At 39.4% G+C, this 19154-nt stretch overlaps 1 protein-coding gene across 3 annotated transcripts in view; it reads left to right on the top strand.

Moving 5' to 3' along the window:
• The first annotated feature begins 18461 nt into the window (after positions 1–18461).
• SNX7 (sorting nexin 7) overlaps positions 18462–19154 on the top strand; it is a 124770-nt gene continuing 124077 nt past the window's right edge. The window contains exon 1 of one of the 3 annotated variants that reach the window (XM_060622853.3): positions 18462–18892. In XM_060622853.3, the coding sequence (XP_060478836.1) occupies positions 18653–18892 (240 nt within the window). In that variant the 5' untranslated portion in view covers positions 18462–18652. The remainder of the gene's footprint in view (positions 18893–19154) is intronic. The other 2 variants (XM_060622854.2, XM_060622852.3) reach the window with 2 other exon arrangements.

Below are 19154 nucleotides of genomic sequence, written 5' to 3'. Positions count from 1 at the left end.
AAGTATTTATTGAGTGTTCACTATGTGCTTGACATTACACTAATTATTGGGGTTCCATGTGGAAATAAAGCACAATCCATTGCCTATCTCTCCAGTCTTATCTCTTCTCATTTCTTAGGTTACATCTTATGCTTTATAAAAGTCACATTGCTCAGGCTATTCACATTTGCATCTCTCCTCATTTTTTAAGATTAAGCTCAATCCCATTCAAGCTTCCCTTTCTCATATCTTCTTATTCCTGTTAGAGGCTTGACAAATTGGTCTTCCTCTGGATCTCTTGATGTCTGATGGATCATTGTGTTTGCTTCGTTGTATTGAAAATCTGAAAATATCAGGTTATAAGCCAAGATTATAAGAACAGAATTGCATTATATTTATATCACCCTCATTTGTCTGGTTATAACATAATAGCCACTCTATAAGTGTTCATTGAACTCATGTAAACTCTACTGAACTGAGTATAGTGAGTAATATATCTAGAGATATGATATGGCAAAATAGAGATGTTAACAAGAAAGGAGCAAAGTGTTGCAGAACTAGAAAGTAAAGAAGGAAGAAGGAACTAATTCTATGTGCAAGTTTTTCAGTTATTACCTCTCAGCTCCAGATTCACCCTTTTATACTTTTTCTGTGACTCTGGGACTACAACTGTGTTTTGCAAAAAAAAAAAAAAAAAAAAAAAAAAAGATTGGAAGGCAAGAGGAGTTAAATAAGGGGCTTCCTCCCTTATGTCATGTGTGCTGATCTTGACAGTGTTTCTCGGCCATGGAGTGATGCCACAGCCAGGAGTAGTTGGTTTCAGATTCCAGCTTCTTTCAAGACTCCCGACATCATCCTTACCTTGGGCCTTCCTATGAGCCATCAGTAGCAGCCATGACTCCCTCCTTAGAAGGATTTGGCTCCATAGGACGTCATCTCTGAGCTTCTCATTCTGATAACCCCAACCTCTTCCCTTTGTTACCTGGCCTTTGTGTGCTAGCTGCTTCCTGCAGGTGTTATTTCTTCCTTACTCGTGTCTTGTATTTTGATTTGCCAGTCTCCGAACATCTGTGTAACTAGTTCTTTTTGCTAAGTCTTTTTTATGAAATACGTTAGTTGGCTGATTTAGAAAAGATTTATTTTTGTTGACTGGACCCGTGATTATTATGTACTGCCTGGAGATGGTGTGGAAAGACTTTACAGAAAAAAAGTGGTATTGGAGCTAATTTTTAAAGGATATGTAGGAAAGCTAGAGAGAACTTTATGGACCTTAAAAAGCACAAATGAGCTAAAACAACCCATTTTAATCAAGTGACTAATGACTTACAGTGATCTACTTCTAACTGTAGTTTTGTAAAATTTCATTTGAGCTGGGAATTCTTCAGACTAAAAGAAGATAAGTTTAAGAAGTAATGCCCTAATCCAAAGATATGAGTCAACCTGATTGGGAACTTGTCTGTGACCATTATGTCCAACCCTATTAATAATAAAATCCTTTGTGGTTCACATATATGATCCACTTAGATCTTTTCAATAGCACTGTAAATTAACCTGTGTAGACATTTTCAATAGGTTTCCCAAAGTCATATAGTTTGTAAGAGACAGATTCCATTAACATCTGAGTTTTCTGATGTAGTCAGTGTATTGTTCATATACCATGTGGCCTTTAGTTGCAGCCAAAAGCTGTTTGGAGGTAGAAAGGGTTTGTAACACTGTCAGATCATAACATGCTCCCAGGGGGCCCTCTAAACCTAGGCATGTTAGTATTCCTTTGGTACTTACTATTTGCAAGGCATTTTACGAAGTGTTTCTTACGGGTTATTTCATTCAGTTCTCACAACTATTACTACACTTCAGAAATGAGAAAACTAGGGCTTGAAGGTGTTAAATAATTACCACATAGTTGGTAAGGGGCAAGGTCAGAATTTTAAGGCCGGTATTCTGAATCCAGAGCCCCTATGTTTAATCACTATACTCTCATGTCTCCTATGAAAAGGTATTCTTAAATAGTCTTGTGGGGAAGGGTGTTTTCATCCTAAATGTATGAATGAATAAATAGCATTTTTATGTTATGCGTTAAAATGGAATGAATGGAAGTTCCATGGAATGAAACTTGAATGTTGCTGTAAGTTTGAAACAAGATGAATTGTTATAATAGAACATTGTAAAGTTGGAAGAAACAATTGGACTCTAACACTAAACTGAAACTATTTTTACTGAGATATTATCAAACTTACTAACAATGGAAAATTGAAATTGCCTACATATTAATTAGGTGGATACATAAATATATACATAAATTCATAGTTTTTTGAATAGTTTTTTTCTTTTGTGAATTTAAAATACGATACCATGTTCAAAAGTAAACTTTGTTGAGAAGACTGCTATTATTTTTCAGACTTGGATGTTATTATATATTTGCATAATATATATATTATATACAGATTCTATACCACTCTTGTATGCTCCTCCCCCCCCCCCACCCGACTTATAGGTACTAATGAAAGACAAAAGCCACTTTAATTTCTCTCACATGATCTGTCCACAATATTTCAATTCCTAAAGAACTAACATTAATTGCTTTTTAAAAGCTGTTCAAGGGGCGCCTGGGTGGCTCAGTCGGTTGGGCGTCCAACTTCGGCTCAGGTCATGATCTTGCTGTCTGTGAGTTTGAGCCCCGCATCGGGCTCTGTGCTGACAGCTCAGAGTCTGGAGCCTGTTTCAGATTCTGTGTCTCCCTCTCTCTCTCTGACCCTCCCCCGTTCATGCTCTGTCTCTCTCTGTCTCAAAAAATAAACATTAAAAAAATAAATTAAAATAAATAAATAAAAGCTGTTCAATTGTCAAAGGCAAATTAAATCAAGATAAAATACGTCGCTGTTTTTACAATCTCAACTGATTTTTTTAACTAATAAAACATTTATACTAAATTTTTTTTTGAAATACAAACGAATGCCTCATAATTGCATTAAATGACAGTGTGAGTCATGAAAATGTTTTTGATAAAGGTTTTTTAATCATAATGGAAATTGTCATATATGGAATATGTTGATGTGAAAAACTTTCAAAATTGGTTTTAAAGGGCATGAGAATAAAATTAGTTCACTTTATCTGTCCAGTAAGCTGACCTTTAAATCAAACTCTATCCAGTGATTCTCAGCTACCTTTTCTTCTCCTAAGGCCAGTGACAAAGCAGCTGCTCAGCCTAATAAAGCTGCCCCACAAGCCAGCAGAGATTGTAAATTGCCATCACTCTTTCTGATCTAGTCTAAAGCTTAAACAACTTAATCAAGGCAGTTTCCCACCCAAACTCCTGCAAGACAGCTGGGCTATCTCGCTGGATGCTTTGTCTGGATCCCTGAGGTGTCTCATTTGCCACCTCTCCCAGGACTGTAGGAGCTTCCTCAGTCTCCAGGTATCTGGCTTCATTTCCTGCACACTGTCTTGTTTTTTCTTTCCTTAGTGTTCTATCTTGACAGAATATTTGCCATGACATTCCTAGCCCTGTATCTGACACACTTACAATCAGGAAATGTGCTTTTGTCTTTTTTTTTTTAAGTTTATTTATTTGTTTTGAGAGAAAGAGAGCACTGGAGGAGGAGGGGCAGATAGAGGGAGACACAGAATCCCAAGCAGGTTCCATGCTGCCATGAGTTAGAGCCCAGTGTGAGTCTCAAACTCATGAACCATGAGATCATGACTTGAAACAAGATCAAGAGTTGGATGCTTAACTGACTGAGACTTCCAGGTTCCCCCAAATGTGCTTTTGTCGTTAAGGCATTTGGCAACCCGGAAAAACAGAATTTTAGTCTTTCCAGTCTCATAGAAGTAGATAAGAAATCTCATGTCCTATATAATATGAAGGGTTTAACAGGGGCACCCATCTCATGTATCTCACATTCCATAATAATAGAGTGGGTAAGAGTAGACTGGAAGTGAAATCCCCATGTAGCCATTTTCAAGTCAACTTGAACTTAATATTTTTTCAGAATATAGATGGCTTTGGAATGTAAATAACAAGAGAAAAAGAATGACTCACATAACTTAAGCAATTAGACATCTATCATTTCAATTTGCATGCACTACCATGGAATCTTTGATAAGGACACTTCTGAATTTGCTTGATAAAAACTTAATACTATCATTATGGATCCAAATATTTTCCCATCTCTGTCTTTTAACTTTATACTGTGGGTTTTGTTTTTAGGGTATATTCTCCTGTACTCCCAAAATGGGCTCAACATTTCCAGATGTCAAATCGAGACCCAGTAACTTCCAGGGCTTCAGTAGTAGGACAAGTATTTCAATGGAGAGGGAAGGAGGATTGCATGTAGGGAGAAGTGAGTGAGTCTGTATGTTTGACACTATTTTCTTTACAAAGTAGGAGATAAAGTCGCCTGCTGAGAATAAGGAGGGAGGTTATGCAAGCAAGGTTCAGAGTCTTCTCTGAACTTTTGAGTTCTATCCAACTTTTGAAATAGTCATAGCAGGGAGTAAGAATGGGAGTTGAACAAAGAAATAGTAGAATAACTGGGCATCGGTGAGGACCCAGTTGAAGTAGGTAATTATGAAGTTACACTGAGAACAATGTGTCATGTTCAGTAATTCTCATTCAGCTACTCATGTGTGAATATTGGGAAAATGAATAGCTGTAATTATCCAGGTTGAGGGCATTAGAGGCCCAGGCAAAAGAAGAAAACAGGGGTGGGAGGTATAAATACTAGAATGACTGAAATGAAGGAGCAGGAAATCTCAACTGAATGGTGATGTATTAGAGAGGTAGTAAGAGCGAAGATCTGAGGGCCCAGGGAGACATGAGAATAATCACAGAAGGAACAGTGGAAAGAATAAGCTAGAATAATAGAAGGTTGTATTTAGGAAACACAATGCTTGAACTAGTGTTTCGGTGGCAGAGGAGCTTTTTAAAAATTAAGTCTTCATAAAGCATGGAAACAGGTATGCATTCCCCTTTAAATTTTAGAGAAAAACCAAATGTCTTGATGTATTTGAGTAAAAGCTAAAGCCATTTTTGGCAACCCATATCCTTTTTCCCTTTCTGCAAAGGTAAACCATAATGACAGTTTGATGTGTGTTCCATGTACAAACATACATATCCACAGAATATATATTATTGGTTTGTGGGTATATATGTAGGTATATGGCTATGTATTTGTTGTATGTACATTTCATTCTGCTACTTGTTTTTCATTTAGTAATGTTTAACAATCATATCTGAGTTTATTGATACATGGAGTACTTGTTCATTCCTTCAACTGACCTCGATTATTTCATTATTTGAATATATTATGCTTGATTTTGTCATTTTCTTACTGGAGGTACATCACTCCGTGTTGGGTTTGGAAAGCAGGTAGAGATAACATATAGGGAATTAGGGCTTACCAAAGCATTAGAAAGGCTACAAAGAGGGTTCTCAGCAGGCCCTTCAAGAATATCTTCCAAAACAATATGGAATTTACCAACTAAAATAGCCATTACCTTTGAGACCACTTCTGAAGCTCTACCCAAATCAAGATGCCAACACTGCTTCTATTGCTTCCACCACAACCTCCTTTTAACATCCAGGAAGCTGGGGAATGGATCCTGGAATGCTACTGCTCTGGGAACAGTCAATAAACCAACCACAGCAAGAGCAAAATGACTGTACATTTCTACCACCTTGCTGAGCTTTGGAAATCACCAAGTAAAAGCAAGAAGACAATATCCACCTCCCTTCCAAATGCCATATGAATGCATCTAAGTAATTGACCTAATGTGTACCCAGAATCCTAGCTGCTATGGTCTCTGGAAAATAAAGTTCTTAGGGTTCCAAATTTGAAGAATAGGTGGTAAAATGAAATGTGAATGAGCAGATTCACAATATTTAACACAGAAGGGCAGCACTGGAATTGTTTCTAATTCTTAGCAATTACAAACATGTTATAATGAGCATCCTCCTTTGTGTCTCCATGTCTTTATCTAGAGAAAAGACCTACAACTGGAATTTCTGAGTCAAAATGTATTGTGTTAGTTAGCTCAGGCTACCACAATAAAACCACAGACTGAGTGATTTAACAGAAATTTATTTCCTCACCATTCCAGAGGTCAGAAGTCTAAGACCAAGGTGCTGTAAGGCTTGTGGTTTCTTGTGAGACCTCTCTTCCTGGCTTGTAGATAGATGGCCTTTTTCTCATTATATCCTAAATGGTCTTTCCTCTGTGCGTATGTGGAGATGGAGAATGCTCTAGAGTCTTTTCATACTATTGTAAGGACACCAGTCTTATCAGCGTAGGGCCCCACCTTGTGACCTCATTTAATCTTTGTTACATCTTGATAGGCCCTATTTTCAAACAGTCACAGAGGGCTGGGAGAAGGACACAATTTAGTGATAAAATCTATGTACAATTTTTATTTGATAAATATCAGCAAACTTCTTTCTTTCTTTTTTTTTTCAATATATGAAATTTATTGTCAAATTGGTTTCCATACAACACCAGTGCTCATTCCAAAAGGTGCCCTCCTCAATACCCACCACCCACCTCCCCTCCCTCCCACCTCCCATCAACCCTCAGTTTGTTCTCAGTTTCACCAAACTTCTTTCTAAAGAAGCTTTATCGAATTCATCAAATTCTCCAAGCAATAAAATTTGAAAAAGTAAACTTTGAGATCTTGCACAATCATATAGATAAAAAACTGGAACTTACTGTAAATTTTATCTATATCTTTTAGCTTTGGGTTTGAGTATCTTTTTTTTATGCTTAAAATCAGGTTATATATATAATATATGTATATGTATTATATATATATTTTTTTCTGACAGTAGATATGCATAACTGAGTCAAAATGGTCAAGGAAACCTTTAGAGTTGAAGAAGAGAAGGAATTTAGAGGTAATCATGCTGAATAGATTTACTCAGGATGAGTGTAGGATTTTGAGCATAAAGAAAGGCAGTGCACCTTGATGCCCAAAAAAAGTTATATATTAAAAGGAGCAATGGAGAAGTAAGTAGATGGCATTACCAAAAATAGGGAGAGTATGCTACATCCAAATGGGGCAAATGCCTCAATGGAGTTTGATATGCAAGATCACATGGCTAACAAATACTCTTTAGATTTTTATGAAAGACTATGTGCTAGGGTTTCTACCCTCGAAGATGTAGGGTCACCTGGTTCTCCCATATTGTAAGACCAAACTTCTATGTAACATGTTTGGAGCAATATTCCATCTCATGATAAGGACTGCAGTTTTTTCAAAAGGAGATGGTGGATGGGGCGCCTGGGTGGCGCAGTCGGTTAAGCGTCCGACTTCAGCCAGGTCACGATCTCGCGGTCCGTGAGTTTGAGCCCCGCATCAGGCTCTGGGCTGATGGCTCGGAGCCTGGAGCCTGTTTCCGATTCTGTGTCTCCCTCTCTCTCTGCCCCTCCCCCATTCATGCTCTGTCTCTCTCTGTCCCAAAAATAAATAAAAAACGTTGAAAAAAAAAATTAAAAAAAAAAAAAAAAAAAAAGGAGATGGTGGAGGTTAAAACTTGTGTTTCATAGTTTCATACGTGAGAACATTAAACACTGTTGCCTCTGTTCTTAAAGTACATTAAATATTCGCTCCACATGTTCTTCTTCCTGAAGATATTAAATGTGGGAGTTTTAATGGACTTATTTATGTCTTTTTTATATGTTTATTTTGCATCAGCATTACTTACAACCCAGTAGGAATTTTAAAAAGTTGGTTTTTTAGACAAGAACACTTTAATTTTCTTAAACTGTATCTAATGTAGATCTTTAAAAATATTTCTCCAGGCCAACGTGTTGATACTAAGTTCTGATATTAAGGAAATTGCTTGACAAATTCCTTTTTTGAAATGAAAATGCAAGTTTAATTAAGAAAAATCAAAGAAATAGAAGCTTTCCCTGGGATCATGCCACATTACAAAACTCATGTCTTCCAAATAATGAATTCCATCATAATGAAGAGGGTGAAAACTACTCTTGCTCTGAGCAATTTTTTTGACTCTGTGTTATTCACAGAAAGTAAGCATTAGAGACAACTTCCCAAATAGCTGAATGAGGACCTCTACAGGCCTGCTCTCCTAGCTCCCAAGAGGCAACCATAAATGGTAACTGACCTAAGAGCATATAGGAAATGCAAAAACATTTATTCAAGAAAATCTCTAAATCTCTGTTAGAACAGTGAGAGTCTGTTGCACTTGAGACACAACATGCTCTCTTTTCTCCCTCCCAGCTCATGGTGATGGAAGCTCTACTCCAGGTGAGTGTACCTCAGAAGACAAGGATCCGTCTTTCCCCAGCTACAGTTAAGAGTTCAGTATAACTCCCTGTGAGGTACGTCATTTCCATTCCTCCCCTCCCCTTTCTCATGTTACAGAGGTTAGATTTGAGGCAGTGCAGCCAATGTACAGGGGTCCTTTCTCAGGAATGAGAATACAAAAGGAATACAGAATGAGTAACAGAAGAGGGTAGTTATAAATATCAGCTCTGACCACCTGACCGGTTACAAAAATGAGGACTCTAATTGTCATGAGTATTCCATCCTTATTCCTTGTTTTGTTATGGTTATATTCGTGTCTGTGTGTACATGTATATGCATATATAAAAGAAACAAAGATGTTTGCCATTTCTTTCCTCTCTAGGTGTATTGACTTTATATCACAGTATTTAAGCATTGTTAATTTTAACATTATAGTATTTAGGTTATGGAACATCGAGGAAAGGAGTAAACATCACTCAAGGACTTTACTTCCTCTTCAGGAGGAGGGGCATTTTTGGTTGTATGCAAGATAGTTGTACCACGCTGGGTGGAATTATGACCCTGTTATTTTCTTGATTTTCATATGAGATATCGCTTAAAGAGATGTGAATGGATGCCATATTGATAAGGAGTGAACTTGTGATCGTCAATTTTATGTGTCATACTGACCAGGCTATGAGGTGTCCAGATATTGGGTTAAACATTATGTTTCTATGAGGGTGTTTCTAGATGAGATTAACATTTGAATTGGTATACTGGGTAAAGCAGATTGCTTTCACTAATGGGAGTCTGTCTCATCCAATCAGTTGAAGGACTGGGGGGGGGGGGGGGGAAAGTGTATTCCATTGAGTAAAATGGAACTCCTGCCTGACTGCCTTCAAGCTGGACATTGGCTTTTTCCTGCTTTTGGACTTGAACTGGAATGCTGGCTCTCACTGGGTCTTGAGCCTGCTGTTCTTCAAGCTGGAACTATACCATGGTCTCTTGTAGAACTCCACCTTGTTGATTGCAGATCTTAAGACTTGTCAGCTTCCATAATTGTGTGAGCCAATTGCTCATTATATAATTGGTTCTGTTTCTCTGGAGAACCCCGACTAAGACAGGAAGCAAATGATATAAAAGCAACCATATTGGACAGGAAGACGGGAAACTATCTCTATTTGAGGATTACTTGATTGTGCATATTGAAATCTTGAAGAATTCACTAAAAAATATTAAACTGAATAATCAAGTTAAGCAAGGTTATAAGGTACAACAGCAAAATTAAAAACTTGATTAATTATATATAGTAATGATGAAAAATATGTAAATGAAATTAAGAATACAGTTCCATTTATAGCAGTATAATAAAGAATGAAATATCTAGGAGTAAATTTAATAAAAGAAATTCAAAACTTACATGCTAAAAACTATTCAACATTGTTCAAAGAAATTAAAGAAGACTTAAATAGAAAGAGACTCCATGTTTATGGATAAAAGATTTAATAGTATTATATGATTCCACTTATATAAAATGAACAGAACTAGGCAAATCTGTAGAGATAAAAAATAGATTAGTAGTTGCCATGGGCTGGGGGCTGGGCTAAAGGGGAGTGCCTGCTAATAGAAGTAGGGGCTTCTTTTGGGGGGTTATGGAACTGTCTTATATGTAAATATATAAAAAAACAGTGACTTTTATAATTTAAATGGATGCATTGTATGGTATGTGAGTTATATCTCAGTAAAACTATAGTATTTAAGCTATTTCTCTTTAACAAAGAAAAAGCAAATGTCTGAGTCTTACTTTTAAGATATGGCTTCTCTATGTTCCTTCAATAACCCTTTCATTCAAAAGCATTACCAAGCACATATGACTTGTTGGAACATTTTTTTCTAGTTTCCTTAAAGCAAATATCTTCAAATAATCTTTTCCTTCTAGGATTGAAATGAGATGGAGATAAATTCCCATTATACTGGGTACCATTTAAATGAAATTCAGTGATAGCAATGATCTGTCTGATGTGTCTGTCCACAGGAACGGAGTATGGTAGATCTGAGAAACTGATCATTGGTTATAACATCAACATTTAAAAAAAAATTGGCCATAATAAACTGTTTTCAAATCAGTTTATTTATCCAGTTAATTAGGTAACAATTATTGAACAATTATCTTACTATGCATCTTACCTCTGTATTTCTAGTTATGTTAGATAGTAAATTTGCTTCTTGTTTTCAATGAAATCCTACCTTTGATAGTGGGATCACTGATTTACATTCAACAGAAAAGCAGGCCATTATTAGTCATGGAATTACATACCTACTCCATATCCTTTGGGTTTTGATGAATTAAAGATGTTTAAAATCATGTTGCCTTATTATTCTAACACATGTATTTGTTCCTTTGTCACAATAAATGACAGAGAACTTGAAAATTGCCAGTGCTCCTAAATAGTAAGAGAAACCTTAAAAACAAAAATCAAACCCACATATTCTAATCAAACTGCAAAGCATTATGTTACATTATGGGAGCTAACCCAAACATTACTAGTTGGGTGTCTAAATGAAATTATGGGCAAAATATGGCAATCATGTGCTACTGCTTACATTAATAACATTAATAGTAATGAAACAATTAAGATTTGTATATGTCTTTATTTCACAAATTATTTCACATATATTAGTTTCTTTGATCCTCACAGCCTTTGAAGTATATACTAATTACCCCACTTTGTGGATGAGAAAATTGAAGCTAATAATTTAAAATACTTGCTTGAGTTTTTTAAGCCAGTAAAGAATTCTCTTTAAAGAACTGTATCTTGCAGAATAAATGGGTTTAATCACAGACTTGGGTTATTGCTTTCCATCATCTTGTCTTTGTCTCATGTTAATTACCTAAAATTAACCACATGTAGGCTGTAGGCCATGACTGTAATTTGTGCTATTCATCAAGTATCTTTGACCCTCTGCCTATTGAACATACGATTGTACTTCATGACCCCTTGGGGTTAGATGGAGCCATGTGACCAGTTCTGACCAATTAGTTGTGAGCAAAAGAGATACGAGTCACTTTGGGGCCAGAAGTGATGGGATGGAAAACATACAGTTTATGGGGTACATGGTAAGAATAGTTGATTCCAAGTGAATGAGCTTATGATTTCCTTTGTTGTGAAATGAGTTTTTAAATTTTGATCAGGTGGAATGCTGTATGGAATGCTATGATGGAATGATACTCTATGAATTCATCAATGGTGGTGCTGGCAAAAACATGGCAGGAAAGCAAAACTCATCCAGAATTTCTGTTTCAGTGAGGACAAATCTCCACCTACTCCATGAAGGCATATATCCATTGTAATCAGCCTGCCACCAGATGACTGGCTTGCCTTCACATATCCCAAGAATGGTGCCATATTAAGGATTCAGTGTTGGTCTGTGCTGTTAGCAGATTAGACATGAAACAGCAAGACTAGTCAGGTCAGCTTTGGAAAAGGAATGTCCGTGTGATCAAGCTCATGCATAGATTCCATTCCTGCCACCATAGCCACTTAGTTCACATGCCCATTAAGTTAGGAATGTGATGGCTAGGGAAAAAGGATAATTGATATTTCTAGAATCTATAGTTTTTCCATCTGATCATTAAGAATCTCCTCTGCAGTAGAGATCTTTTGGTGGACATTTCACATTCACTAATATCATCACAGTCTGTGCCCGTTATGAAAAGTCCATTGACCATATATTTCTTTTTAAGCTCCCTTTTCATCAGTTTACCACTATTGTTCTTTCCAAGTCCGTAACCATCCAACCAAACCATTTACAAACTACCCATGAATTAATATAGACCTATATTTCTGGACAGTTCTCACTCCATACATAGTAGATGACCAAATTTCATACCTGAGGTTCTGGCCACTAAGAGAATTTTCCTTCAGCACTGTCCTCCAGGTTTACGCTTGAGTGGGGGTATAGTGCTAACAGCTGCTACTTTGAGGTAGCACTAGCATATCATGAAGACCCATCTGTAGACCAGGCTCAAGTTTTTTTGTTTTTTTTGTTTTTTGTTTTTTTTTTTAAACTCATTCAACTGATTGTAAGAAGATACCCAGAATGCCATTTTTGTAGGTCTCTCTCCTAGGAACATTCCTAGTACCAAGACTGTATTGTTCACAGTCCAGTCAGGAGATAGGACCACATGGTCATTTGAAAGGGGAAATTTAAAATCTTTATTTTTTATTTTTTATTTTTTAATGTTTATTTATTTTTGAGAGAGAGTCAGAGTGTGAGCAGGGGAGGGGCAGAGAAAGAGGGAGACACAGAATCTGAAGCAGACTCCAGGCTCTGAGCTTTCAGCCCAGAGCCTGACGCAGGGCTCGAACTCACGGACTGCCAGACCATGACCTGAGTTGAAGTTGGACACCTAACTGACTGAGCTACCCAGGTGCACCTGAGAGGGGAAATTTAATATAAAGCTTTATTTTTGAACTGGGATTGGAGCAAGAAATGAGTGTTTAAAGGAAAGGTAAAGAAGTAAGTATAGCAGATGTATAAGATGTGACCACTACCCCTAGTGTTGAGATAAGTACCCAAGTAAAGGTCTTCCGCTGTTAGGGTTGAGATCCAGATATCATTGGAAAGAGTACCATGTTGGCTTCCTGAATGGTGAAGTCAGCAAAGTGCTTCATTAGCAGAACCTGCTGAAAATCCACACTCTGGGAAGTGCTAAGCCTTGAACTTGTTAGGCACCAAAACCTGCTGGACACTATTGGAGTCAGGAGCTTGGGAGGTCCCCCTCTTTAGGAGTCCAGTGCATGTCCATGCTCCGTTCAGACTGGGTCAGCTCTGGACTGGCTGTGCAGGACAAAGGTCAGGGGATGGCAGAACTCCAGTGCCCCTGGACTGTCCATGCCTAGGACTGAGAAGACAATATTGGGTGTGGCAACCTGGGCCAGGGGCAGGCTCACAATATCTGGGTCTCCAGACTATGCCACCACAGCTGTATGTGTTTGATAGTGGGTAAAACACCATAAAAGCTGTGACGTGCAGGAAACTTAACACTAGAGAAACTTTGTAGGGGGTAAACAAAGGAGGAAAAAGGGCTCTCCACAGGACACTGGTAAGAGAGCGTACCAGTAAAAGGAAGGAAAATCCTTCCTTCTCCAGTGCCCTTCCAGGTCCTCTATTGATAAGGCTTAACATCATGCCAGGTGGCAAAGCAGAAATATTGATAAATGTCAATGCCATTATTACAGAGCAGGGCAACAAGAGATGCTTTGGAGTGAAGAGGCAAAAATTTAACCATCAGCACAATGACTGTATTTTTCATTTCTCAATATTTAGTTATTTTTATAACATCTTAGAGTTATTTTTATTCTTTTTATTTATTAAAGGATTTATACTTTTGTGTTCCTTAGACTCTAATCCTTTTAATAGTTTTATGTAGTGATTCTGGCACATGGTAGACTTTTTTGTTTTTAGAATGTTTTTAACTTGAATTGTGATCTCATCTGCAGTACAGTTTTATCTATAGAAACACTGTCAGAAGTGGTTTGAAGAGAGAGATTTTGTGTTTGTTTGCACCAAAGGTCCCAGGTATATATCATCAACCCAGGGACACTAATTTTTTGAAGTGTGACTTGCGGAACCATGGTTAGGATATTGGGGGAGATATCTTTCCCACTTGGAGCCCAGGCTGATGAAGAAAAGTTTTATTATTGAGTGCATATTTTACAAATTTTCACTTCCATTATTCTTTCATGATAATTCAAACTTTTAGATTATACAGGCCAATTCTACCACCCCACCTGGGGGCAGGCAGAGTGTCAGCTCAAATGTTTAGTCTTATTCTTTCAAGAACCAAGAATCCCAAAATATCTTTATAATTCCTTGTTTCTATTTTTTTAAGGCAACATACATAATGCTGTCTTTCAGTGAGAGTAAATTACCACTTATTCCTTACCTTGGGTAAGTTACTAAACCTCTTTGGTCTTCAGTTTCCTTGTCTATAAAATGGGGATGTTAACAATAGTACCTCTCACAAGGTGTTTTTGACAATTAAATGAGTGAGCATACATAACGTACTAATAACAGTGTCTGACTCAAGGGAGGTACCAATTAGCTACTATTAATAATTTTATTGATGAGCCTGTGGAAACAAGGATGCTCTCTGGAACCTGTGATAAGTTTTGAAAGAGAATCAAAAACACTAAAGTTTTAAGGCAAAACATGCCCTCCTTTTTTCATGTGGGAAACCAGCCCTTGGCTTGCTGTGGGATTTTGACAAACACTAAACACCTAAGAATGGGACATTGTGCGACTGTGTGACCTGAGCAGCTCATCATGAAATAGGTGCTATATTAAACCAAAAAAATCATAAAATTAGATAAGCCTTCAGCAAACCATACTTTTGTAGAAATGGTATGTATAAAAATAGTCCTAAAAGTATACATTGCATGAGTATTTGGCTCTTGCTCCCAACAGGCATACTGTTAGGATCACATAGGGAGTTCCATTTGAGCAGTTAACTAGGGGGTAAAAATTATAAATCTGAATTACAGATGGTTCCTTATCAGATTCAGGAATCAGTGTATTCCTGTGAAAAAGGGAAATGGAATAGAGAAATCCTCTCCATGGTACATAGCAATGGCTACTAATCTTCAAAGGAGAGAGGCTGGGATAAAGATTCTATATTGTTTCAAGGACATGGGCTAAACGGTTGTTGGGTGGAACTTAGAAGGAACGAGGTAGGATCCAGAAGTCAAGGAGGTTTGAGAAAATGTCTGTGGATGGACCTCTTGGAATGGTCCTAGAATAAAAGCATATTTATAGCCCATGGCAATGTTTTTCAAAACTCCATTTGATGAATTTATATGATCAAATAGTATGTTTGATAAGAATTCTTGTTCTGTGGAGGCTAATGCTGTTGCTTTTCCAGGTACTGCTGTGCTTGTTCCGTGGCCTCACATACCAAGTAGCCATGATGGTAGGGATGCATGCTATGCACCAGCTTAGTAACATGGATTTCCCACGCACTAAAGGAGAACTGGCTACTTCTATGGCTAAGTGTTCATCTTGCTACAATAGCAATTACTTCTGGTCCACTCTCTGCTACCTTTCTAGAGCATACCATGATTTGTCCTTAGTGGCAAGGATACATTGGGTTTGCTTTTCCTGCTCAGTTTCTCCCAACATGATCATCCATGAACTCACTGACTGCTTTCCCATCAGACTTTGCATATAGCATTTTTCTTCTAATCAATTAAATCATCTTCCAGCAGAAGAAACAAAACCACTGGGCAATGCCCAAGGCATGACTTGTCTTATCGTGAATTCCATTACCAGAACCAGTTGACTTTATGGATGATTGAATGTAGTATGAAAGACTCAGTTATGGTCTCAGGAGATTCCACCTGGAGGAGGTGAGAGAGAGAGGAAGGTTTTTGACAAGATGTACGTTCTCAGAACCAAAATTTAATATATGATACTATTTCTCCTATAATGAGCATAAGAGTCCAGGAACCAAGGGACAGGACCGGGTAGGCCTCCTTTTAACTGACTGAGCCACCCAGGCACCCTGTCCTCCTTTTAGTATTATACCTGTACTTAAAATTTTGAAATATGCTATTTTAAAGGCTTTAGCACCCAAATAAGAATTCTTCCATTATAGAGCCCAGTGATGATCCCATTTAATGGGAAGCTTAGACTGTTATGTATCAGTTTAGGATTTTTCATGCCATTGAATAAGCAGACATGGCATGTTGGTAATTAAATTAAAAAACTTAGTCCATGAGTTGCAAAATATCAACAGGATTGCAGAACTGTGGGAGGAATAGACATATTAGACTTGGAACAGCACCAGTAATGAATAGATTTGGGGAGCTAAGGACTATATTCCCGAGTGCTTGAGGCAAAGCTGAGCTATATTAGAAATCTCTGTGGGACTTGGGCAGGTGGGCCCAGCAGACCCTTCCTCCAGGGTTTTGAAACTAGAACTATTAACACCAAGAAAGAGGACTGTGGGGGCATTTGTGTGTGTGTGTGTGTGTGTGTGTGGCAGCAACAGCAGAGGTACTTCTCAGAGGCAGTTGTGGTACTCATGTTGGTGACAGTACTCAAAGTCCAGTGACCTCAGTGTTCATGGCAGTATGTGCAGGTACTATAGCATCCAGAGTTCAGCAATGGTGGCAGCAATGTCCTCACATTAGTTCTCTGGCATGGTTTTGGTTGTGATCCAAGCTGTGTAGTCTTGGTTTGTTCTGCCCATTTTCTGAGCCTGTCACTATGCTTTCTGGCAATTGTGTGAGTCACAGTATCCTTAAGAATTTCCTGGTTCAGACTATGTAAGGGTTAAATTGTACTGTAGGGCTAACGCTTAGCTTGAAAGATAACAACTTTGTTCTGACACTGAAGGTCAAAAGATAACAACCTTGCTTTTACTCTTGAAAATCATACTTCATACTCTTGTGAATCAGGCTTTACCAATGAAGGAAACAAAACCTCAAAAAAGAGCGTCAGAGACAAGGTCAAAGAGATCCACTGGTTGCAACTTAGCGGCAGAAAGTCTAAAATAATCACCTCATTTGATAACAGTTTCTGACTCATCTGGCAACTATTTCTAACTCATCTAGAAACTGTTTCTCTGTTCTGTTCCCAGATAATGATAAAACGATGTGATCGGCTTTAAAAACTCTGTACCCCGGCTGTTCAGGGCCACACTCTTATCAAGAGTGTTGGTCCGATCGGTCTGCCACACTCTTATCAAGAGTGTTGGTCCCGATCGGTCAGCCTTGCCTCTTAGCGACACCGGCAACCAGTGCGCGGAGGTCCAGGTTCGAACCTGCAATAAACGACCCTTGCCGCTTGGCTTTGACTTACGACTCTGGTGGTCTTTTGTGGGAGGTTTCAGAACTTCGGGCATAACAACTGCAATTGGAAAACCTTGAATCTCTCACTAGCCAGAATGAGCTTAGAGAGGAAAAAAAATGGTCATTTAATAATTTGTATTCCTTTTAGACCTTGGGATAGAGCCTTTTTTGAGTATATGTGATACTGTGGCTTATTAATAAATAATGTGATCCCTACCTTGAAATGTTATCATTTACTAAAGAATGTAAGACATTTACATGAAATAAATAAATACAGTCTATAAGATGGCATAAAATTAAATGCTAAACTGGGAACAGGCTGTGTTATTTGGAAAGTCTTCCTGAAAGAGATGGGACTCTAGTTAATTCCTGAAGGATGAGCAGGAAATGGTATTATGGGCACAGGAACCATAAAGTGTAGGAAGAAGACTGTACATTTACAGGGCAGCTGAGCAGCCTGACTGAAGAAGTACAAAGGGAGGTACATTTGAATGGCTAAGTGAGCACATATTAAGGCCTTGTCCCCTAATAAGAAATAGAGAAATTCTCTACTTCTCCCAAATATCTTATATATACCTTTCAATTTTATGAAGTTAAAAATTCTAAACATTGGGTTAAATATTTTGCCAGAAGTCAAGTCTGACCTAGCCTCCTCCTTCACTATGTCCAAACTTACTAGACATTCTTTCCAGGGCAGATGGAGAATAGAGCTGGCTGGGACTGAGGGCAATAAATAATAAAACGTGGAGATGGTCCCAACATACATCAATTTGTGTTCAATTTTCCATTATTTTTGGAACTTACTTTTTAAAAAAATAATAATAAGCAGTCAACAACTAAATTATAGCTTCGCCTGGGCAGCACAAAGTTTGAAGATTATTTTTTGGTGGCAAGGTCCAGTCCTGCTCGCTGTCCTCGGCTCTTAGAAACGTTCCTGCTCATTAACTTCAGGAAGACTTCCAGAAGTAAAGGCACATTGGAAAGTGTCTGAAAATAGTTTTTAAATCCAACTTCCCTGGCTTGACAGCGAGATGACCACACAGTCCGGTCACTGGGTCAAAAATCAATTACAAAAACAGAGGTGCTTTTCAGGTCTTTTATTTTTGCATTAGCCTTAGTAAAAAAAACAAACAAAAAACAAACAAAAGCCTCCAAAACCACAACCAAGAAAAAAGACAACCATTTAAAATACAGGAAATACAGTACGGGCTTTTTCTCTGGGCCGGATGGGTCGGCTGCCTTCCAGCCTCCTTGCGGATTCCCTGAAGTTGATGGTTTGCTCTGTCGCTCAAGCCCAAACCCCTGCCCCCGCGGAAACCCACGCTAGGCAATCCCCGAGCCAGGGCAGTGGGAGGACGCCCCCGTCCTAGTTGGGAGTGCTCGCCTTTCCTGCAGCGCACAGCGGCCCTTTCCCCAACCTCGCCAGGGCCCGCGAGCCCCACTCCCGAGTCTCCCGCAGGCCCCAGGCCAGGTGGGGACGATCCGGCCCTGCGCTCGCCCCGGCAGTTCCGCGTCTGCGCAGCGGGCGAGGGGCTGGAGCGGGGCCGGCCGGGGAGGTGCAGGATGCGCGGGAGCCAATGGGCAAGCTCGGGGGAGAGGGGCTGGCAGCCGCGGCGGGCCGGGCGCGCACTCTCGGGATGGAGGGCGAGCGCCTGGCATCTCCGGCGCGCTCCTCCGGCCTCCCGGCTGGGGGCGCCGGTGGGGAAAGCCCGGGGGTCGACGCCCCCCTCCTGGGCAGCAGCGGCTCCTCCACCCTGCTCCAGGCCGAGGTGCTGGATCTGGACGAGGACGAGGACGACCTGGAGGTGTTCAGTAAGGTGAGGGCGGCGGCGGCGGCGCGTCCCGGGAAAGTTCCAAGTCAACTCCAGGAGTTGGCACCGCGGTGTGGCGGCCGCCCCGGCGCGCTGGCGCGTCCCCGGCGGAGGCTCGGAGCTGCAGATGGGTGGGGTCTCCCCCGGCCGCCCAGCCCCGCCAGGCAGCTGGCTGCACCCGGGGCTGCGTCCGGGCCGGGCCCCGAACCACAGCCGCTCCCTCCTCTGCACTTTGACCTTCGATTCGGCACGGCCTTGGCTTTGCCGC

The sequence above is a fragment of the Panthera onca genome, chromosome C1 (genome assembly GCF_046562875.1).
Source record: "Panthera onca isolate mPanOnc1 chromosome C1, mPanOnc1 haplotype 2, whole genome shotgun sequence".
In the NCBI taxonomy this organism is placed as follows: domain Eukaryota; kingdom Metazoa; phylum Chordata; class Mammalia; order Carnivora; family Felidae; genus Panthera; species Panthera onca.
Note: the sequence above shows the minus strand (reverse complement) of the source record. Positions and strands in the feature narration are given on the sequence as shown.